The 7,995-nt window shown below is 44.5% G+C and overlaps 1 protein-coding gene across 1 annotated transcript in view; it reads right to left on the reverse strand.

Moving 5' to 3' along the window:
• Nucleotides 1-5,398, reverse strand: part of LOC121874269 (protein Wnt-6-like) — a 55,887-nt gene extending 50,489 nt beyond the window's left edge. The window contains exon 1 of the mRNA XM_042378378.1: nucleotides 4,316-5,398. Within this exon, the coding sequence (XP_042234312.1) occupies nucleotides 4,316-4,389 (74 nt within the window). The 5' untranslated portion in view covers nucleotides 4,390-5,398. The remainder of the gene's footprint in view (nucleotides 1-4,315) is intronic.
• Between the last annotated feature and the right edge of the window lie 2,597 nt (nucleotides 5,399-7,995).

The following is a 7,995-nucleotide window of genomic DNA, read 5'->3' on the forward strand; positions in this document are numbered from 1 at the left end:
GCTGGTAATCCTGAGATGAGGGAGAAGGTTTGAGATTACGATAGAGTCTCAGAGGAGGTTTGACAACATAATATTCATTTTAAGGCCGCCATTCTCGTGTTGGTACTGAAGTGAGGCGGTTTTGTATCACACATACTGTACAACTAACCCTTAAAACTGAAACCAGGAAAGAACTTGGTGATAAATTTGACGCAAGCAGACAAAGAGCACACAGGAAATAGTCAATCCATTGTTTACCAGGATGAGATGTATCAAGTGAAACACGTATATGGAGCAGGTTACAGGATCACTAGATTACAAGATGTTGTAACCGCTAGACTAAGGTTAGGATATAAGTACCACTGGCAGTATATCCATCAGGCAGATGTAAACAAAACTAAATGTAAAGTGTGCGGTCAAATATACTGTATAGCCACACACTTGAAAACTACGTCCTTGACTGTGTGAAGATAGAACCTTTAGGAAGAGCACTTTATCTCTAGTGGCAAGACAGTAAGATTACATCCATATCTTTTTTGGGGGGGCACCCAGTAGCTATATCATTTCCTTGTATAGAACCAAACACACTATGTATTAGAATAATTATCACGCATATGTGAATAACAAAGTGTGCGGCCAGACATACTGCCTCACACTCCTGTACTCACCCATTTGAGAATAAGTCACCATCTAAACTAACAAAGAATGAGCTGTATTATCTTGAAATTCTCTGTAATATTCAATGCCATAATATCCTGACCACTGGAGTCTGTTATACACATCCTTTTGCACTACCGCTCACAGGATGAATATGAGGTGCACAATAAACTAGCCACTACACGTGACAAAATTTGTAAAAAAATAACACACACACACACAGAGGGAGGGGCAGCAAGACTGATCACTGTGGTCTGCATTTCCTGAACTTTGACCTGGAGAGTGACGCAGCGACGAGAGGTGGGGGCACACCTCTCTCTCTCTCTCTCTCTCTCTCTCTCTCTCTCTCTCTCTCTCTCTCTCTCTCTCTCTCCTCTGCCTGTTACATCCTTTTCTCTTCTTTTGGTCTCTCTCCCTTCCGTTATCTTCCTTCCCATCCTTCCCTCTCTCCCTCCTATCCATCTCCCTACCATCTATTCTCCTCTTCCCTACATACCCACCACCCCTCCCACATACCCACCCACCACCCCTCCCACCATACCCACCACCCCTCCCACATACCACCACACCCTACCCACCACCTCTCCCACCATCCCCACCCCTCCCACATACCCACCACCTCTCCCACCATACCCACCACCCCTCCCACCACCACCTCCCCACCACCCCTCCCTCCCACCACCTCTACCCCACCACTCCCCCACCACAGCCACACCCTAGTTAACACGTACCTGGTAAAAACAAACACGAAAAACATTTATAGACAATTAAGACAGGTGACAGATAGATAGATAGATAGATAGATAGATAGATAGATAGATAGATAGATAGATAGACTGATACTGTGCATAGAACTTATTTTCCATCATTATTACAGTATTATTATTATCATCATCATTATCATTATTAGTAGTAATATCTTTACCTTTTTCATCATTTACAAACTTTATAAATTTAAAAAACACAAAAAAATCAATGAAAACAAAATAAATCCGAGATAAAAAAAAAAAAAGTCCTTGACATTAGCAAAATTCACCAAGTCTTAAGTTTGATTCTCTCCGTCTGATTACTGCAGGACGTGTCTAACTGATCCTTTACGGCGTGGGCGGCCATAACCACGGTGAAGTAGCGTCTCCACCACAACTGTCTGTGTTTTCTGGTGATCTGTTACGGGGATAGAGAACATACCTGTCTGCTGTGTTCTCTAGTGATCTGTTACGGGGATAGAGAACATACCTGTCTGCTGTGTTCTCTAGTGATCTGTTACGGGGATAGAGAACATACCTGGCTGCTGTGTTCTCTAGTGATCTGTTACGGGGATAGAGAACATTCCTGTCTGCTGTGTTCTCTAGTGATCTGTTACGGGGATAGAGAACATACCTGTCTGCTGTGTTCTCTAGTGATCTGTTACGAGAAAGCAGAATTCAAAGTAACATGTAATGACTGTGGTTAGGTGATCTCTCTCTCTCTCTCTCTCTCTCTGATACTGTGACCGACAACTTATGCAAATGACTACAGGTGAGAGAGAGAGAGAGAGAGGGGGGACAGTTTACAGACGGACGGACGGACGGTCAGTGGTGGTAAGGTGATACTGTTTAAACTTGACAAAACACTCCACTAAGCCTCAAGTTCTTCCCTCCACTCATATTCCCCGTCTCCATTATCCCGTCTATTGGCCGGATATATTGAGTTTCAAAACATATGGTAACAAAAAGGTCGGGGTCAAGAGGTCAGGGAGGATCAGGGGGTCAGAGGAAGGGGGTCAGGGAGGTCGGGGGGTCAGGAAGGGGTCAGGGGTCAGAAGGAAGGGGGTCAGGAGGGTCAGGGGGGGTCAGGGAGGGATCAGGGGTCAGAGAGGAGGGAGGGGGTCAGGGGGAGGGTCAGGGGTCAGGGAGGGTCGGGGGTCAGAGAGGAAGGGGGATCAAGGGGGATCGGTCTTGATGCATTAAAGTTACGACTTGCCCAGCTACAATAAAAATGTTCCTTTTACGTTTATGGCTTAAAGAGTGATAAAAGGCGTAGGTTTTTAACACATCGACGGGGTTGACGTATTTCTTTTTCTTTAATATTCTGGGATGATTTACGATAATATGAGACCTTTTTTTAATATTCTGGGATGATTTACGATAATATGAGACCTTTTTTTTAATATTCTGGGATGATTTACGATAATATGAGACCTTTTTTAATATTCTGGGATGATTTACGATAATATGAGAGACCTTTTTTTTTTTTTTGACGAGGGTGTGCAAGTTCTCCGAGGAGGGTTACAACAAAGGAGATGATATCATGCATGGATAAATTTCTCTCGCATCGATTACAAATTTAAGTGGCAGTGAGAGGAGTGGTTATCCAGTGTGTCCCCCTGAGCAACACTTGCCTCCTGGGGGTAATTTAATCCCTTGTTGCCTCTAAACCATCAAGAGTTGTTTAATGAGTTGTTTAAGTAATGAGTTCTTTAAGTAATGAGTTGTTTAAGTAATGAGTTGTTTAAGTAATGAGTTGTTTAAGTAATGAGTTGTTTAAGTAATGAGTTGTTTAAGTAAGTGGGCATCTTCCATAAGCTTGGTAAACTGTCAGTGAGTTTTTGTTTTGTTTTTAATTCCAGTGACATTCACAAGTTGTGTTGACGTCCGCACCCAAATCCACACCCTCACAGCCACACCCACACCTACACCCACAGCCAGGCCTGCCGGCAGCACACGCAATACATCCCCTCCCCCCCATCCACTCCACCACCAAAACACCTGGAAACTGCCCACAGACAATTAACTTGTTGCCCTGACAGCCACACCTAGATCAACGCGACACACACACACACACACAGTCATGACATGTGGGAGTTGCTCACTGACATTCACAAGTCGTCTTGACAGCCACTCCCAGGTCACCACAACACACAAAAACAAGACACTCTCCACACCTGCTCCTGAAGATCTCCTTGTTATCAGACAGAGGAAAAAATACACTTACCAGTCACTATTACATCGAGAACACCGACTTACAGAAGAGCTCACACCTGCCTGGACACTACTTGACAATCCCCCTGCAAGTAAAGGTACGAATCACTTGAAGATTAGACGCTTAAAACTTATTTCATCTGATGATTAACCGCTTTAATGATACCTGAAGAGAGGTTAGATTAGTCTTGGGTTAAATTGGGTTAGGTAAGATTTAGGGTGGTTAGGTTAGGTTAGGTCAAAGTGCTTAGATTAAGTTAAGTTAGCGTTAGGGTGGTTAATCTTGAGGGTGAAATAAGCTAGGAAGCGACACTTGAGATGACCCGTATATATTGCCATTCACTGTACTGTACTTGAGAGTTAATAGTAAGAGGAAGTCATAAACTCCGTCTTAGGAATGGTACAGCCATTACCGCTCACGGCCGACCAGAAGACCACATCATTACGACGAGACTCACCACACACAATAATTCCAAGTCAACCTTTGATCGGCACTAGTAAAAAAAGGATCACGTGAAGATTAGACACCCCACCTTATTTCACCTTAAGATTAATCACACTAACGTTAACCTAACCTAACACCCCTCAAGGTAGCGTGAAGGTGTTTAGTCATCAGGTGAAATAAGCTGGGCTCATTAATCTTCAAGTGATACCTAAAAAAAAAAGGAGTTCCTGTTTGGCGTCAGTAGAGGCTCATGTTAACTAGCCTGTGTACTCACCACCAGAGAGCGTCCACGAGGTCGGAGAGGAAGAGACTCAACAGCAGGCACAGCAGAAGGAACTTGGGGGCCATAGTCTCCCTTGGTCTCTTGAGAACCTCACTTGGTGGTGGCGAGCAGCGGCCGCCCGTCGTCAAGAGCACTGTGTTTACCTCTGCCACCTACTTCATGGTTGTCTTGTTTAACGAGTGTTATGGTGGCCTCTCACACACACAAGGGACAAGTTAGAGGCGTTTATGTTGCTCCTGCGACGCTTCACACTAACAGTTTTTCACAAGACTTTCTTGGTAATGGGAGGAATTTCCTGTAGTTGACGCTAAGTGCTCTTCATTTTTTCTCTGTACGGCATCTGACAGTTGTGCTTTATGACTATGACTTCTGTACAGCTGTCTCCAAGTCTTGAATAGTTCAGGTGTTCTCACAGACTTTATCATAACATCTGTGACTTTAATTTCCTTGGCGCCTCTGAGTACCAAGGCCAGCCAGCGTAGCGTCTGGACAAGTAAAAGTTTTATATCACATCATCAGGTCGCAGACTGTCTTGACCAGTTCACTGTACTTGCTGGAGGTCCTCAGTTGCGGCCTCTAGCCATCACAGTGAGCTCACACCCTCCACACACCCTTCTGCAACTTCTCCCTTGTAAGACTCATCATGGACAACCTGACAGCTGCAGTGCTTCACCTTTTCTGACTTGAAGAGCACCAAGTGCCTTCAAGTTTGGTAGCCATGCTGCCCTGAGGGGAGCTGTGCCTGTTTCCCGCCAAACACCTGAAACGCCAACATCGTCCTGTCATTGGCTGCCCGGATAAGTTATTGGCCAAGGCATTAGCCAATCAGCTTCGTTCGTCACGTGCACACACATGTTTATCACTCATTTTCAGCACCAAATGCCATCAGCAGCGAACACTTTCACAATTTCAAATCTCGTTCCCACCTTTGCACACAATGGTATCACAACTCAAACCAGGTGAGGGTGAGGTGAGGGGCGGGTGGTGAGGTACTGGCGGTGCAGGAGACGGCAGCACACGGCACTCGTGGGGACGCGCGCCGGGAACAACTGTGAGGTGGGAGTTACTAATCGGTAGCTGGGGCGAGAGTGAGTGAGGCGGGCCCGCGGGAACCCCGCCACCACCACCACTACCTCCACCACCCACCGTCCCGCCCGCCCGCCCACCCGCCCTGCCAGCCACCCATCCACCCACCCACCACCCTTTGCCACCCAACCAACCACCACTACCCACTTCCACCATCCACCCACCCTTTGCCAAACCCACCACTACTACCGTTACCACCAACTTCACCCACCACTCACCTGCCATCCAACCACCCACCTTCTGCCACCTAGCCCAACACCGCTTCCACCGCCGCCCACCTGTCTGATACCCCACCAGCCACCCTCAGCCGCCCGCCACCACCCCCACCCTCAGCACGCATCACCCTCGCCAGACTCACTCACCACGTTAATATAACTCAAACATAAACTGAGGCAACTAACAGTACAGGTGGGCCAGACCAGGCCAGACCAGACCAGGCCAGGCCAGACCAGGCCAGGCCAGACCAGGCCACGGCTTGGGATTCTCAGTAGCTCATATGTTAACTCGGATAACCTGAAGATTATACAACACCAACTATTTTCACTTTACGATTAACCACTTTAACGCCGCTAACTTAACCAAGAACAACCTAACCTACTGTCACATAACGCTAACCTAACCAACCACAACCAAACCTAACCAAGTTTAACCTAACCTCACCACACCCCATGAGGTAGAGTTATAGGGTAATTAATCACCAGGTGAAATAAGCTATGGGGCTAATCTACAGGTCATAAAACACATCTAAATGACTCAAGATACGACACATATATAGTACTCAATTAGCACACCTTAAATTCTACCATAACTAGTTACATTTCACCCAGTTAAAAAGACTCAATTAGCATAAGGAAGGTTTGGGAATCCGTGGGCAAGACTTCTTGAGCTCACCTGCCCACATTCCAGCTGTCTGTAATAAAGATATCCGTGTGGTGTGGAGAGCTACCTGTCGCCGGCCACCTCACCACAGTGTACAGGAGTTAGTGTATACTGTATCTTACTGTTTTACCTCTACACTGACCATCATCTTAGTTGCTTCTTCGTGTTTTTCATCTATCTATCTATCAAATTATTTATGCATATTATTATTATTATTATTATTATTAAAATTATTAAAAAAAATATTAACGTGATTATAGTCATTTTAACTACCAATATCATTGTCAATATTCTAATCATCGATACTATTATCATTTTTACTGCTATCACTGTTAATTATGTTATTACCTCTTTACCTCTTAGAGAGAGAGAGAGAGAGAGAGAGAGAGAGAGAGAGAGAGAGAGAGAGTCGCCACAACTACAGACAGTCACCCAGCATAACCTTTGGCTTACTGGCTGCGTAAGGTAGTTCAATGCCTGTCTTTCTTAACTGACTAACTGTCCATGTATATCCACGTGAGGGAGTTTTCTTTTACAATACGCCTCACACTAATCACCTCCAGACACACTAACAATTCTCGCCCACCTTTATATTTAGAAGTTAATTATTGTTAAAAGCCAAACCTCATGTACACTGCTTGTTGACGCTCTTATCATTAAATATATTCCCTTGTTTGTGGCACCAAGGCAGTAGGAATTATTGCGTGGGTTTTGGTCCTAATTTCATTATTTCCTTCGTCGAATTTTGTTTTTATGAAGAACAGAAAGTTGAGGGTTTGAAATTAGGGAAAATCATAAACAACTACAGGAATTTATTTTATGTGTATTTTTTAGTTTAAGTTGTGTGTAGAATAAAAACTATCATCTATTTGTAATTATTATATCCCTTACTAAACTATTTTTCCTTTAATTAAGTAAGAAGACGAACTGAGGGACTGAAAACCTAGGTAAAAGGTATCTGGTTTCACACCCTGGGGCCAGCATCGTTCGTCCAGTACACCGACTTTAATCTGATTCCGTATACTGTACTATCGTGTTTATGACCAGGCTCCCCCGATGACCACCTCTCGTATATCTGAAACTGTAAGACTGTGCCTCACTGGGCGACTTGAGTAACATCACGTAAATAACATCCACAAACATTATCAAAGGTTTACTGAGTCTCTGCCTTAACTATAGATAAACGTTTACAGATTACGAGACAAAACGGATCACCTGACGAATATACAAACCAGATTATTTCACCTGAAGATCAACCACCCTAACTCTACCTTAACCTAACCTAACCTAACTCTACCTTAACCTAACCTAACCTAACCTCCCTTAAACTACCCTACTCTACCTAACCTAACCCCCCCCCCCTCCCTTCCAGATAGCATTAGTATGGGTGAAATAACCTTTGACTTGAATATTTCTTCAATTGAGACATATTGATGCATTTTACCTAAGTCAACCAATGAGGTGGATTCTTATATTTTCACTAACGAGATAAATTCATCATCCGAACACCTGCGTCATCATCGCCTCTATTAGCATGTAAACAACCCGGGAATGAGGCAGACTGACAAACAAACTGCATCAGGTGGTGGCCTTGTTTACAGCAACGGCGGTGGATATTGTCTGCTGGAGGATTAATGAGGTAATGGTTAGGTTAAGTTAGGTTAGGTGGGGGAGAAAGAGGACGGTAGGGAAGAGTGAATAAAAAA

This window comes from Homarus americanus, unplaced genomic scaffold (genome assembly GCF_018991925.1).
Source record: "Homarus americanus isolate GMGI-L3 unplaced genomic scaffold, GMGI_Hamer_2.0 scaffold49667, whole genome shotgun sequence".
NCBI lineage: Eukaryota > Metazoa > Arthropoda > Malacostraca > Decapoda > Nephropidae > Homarus > Homarus americanus.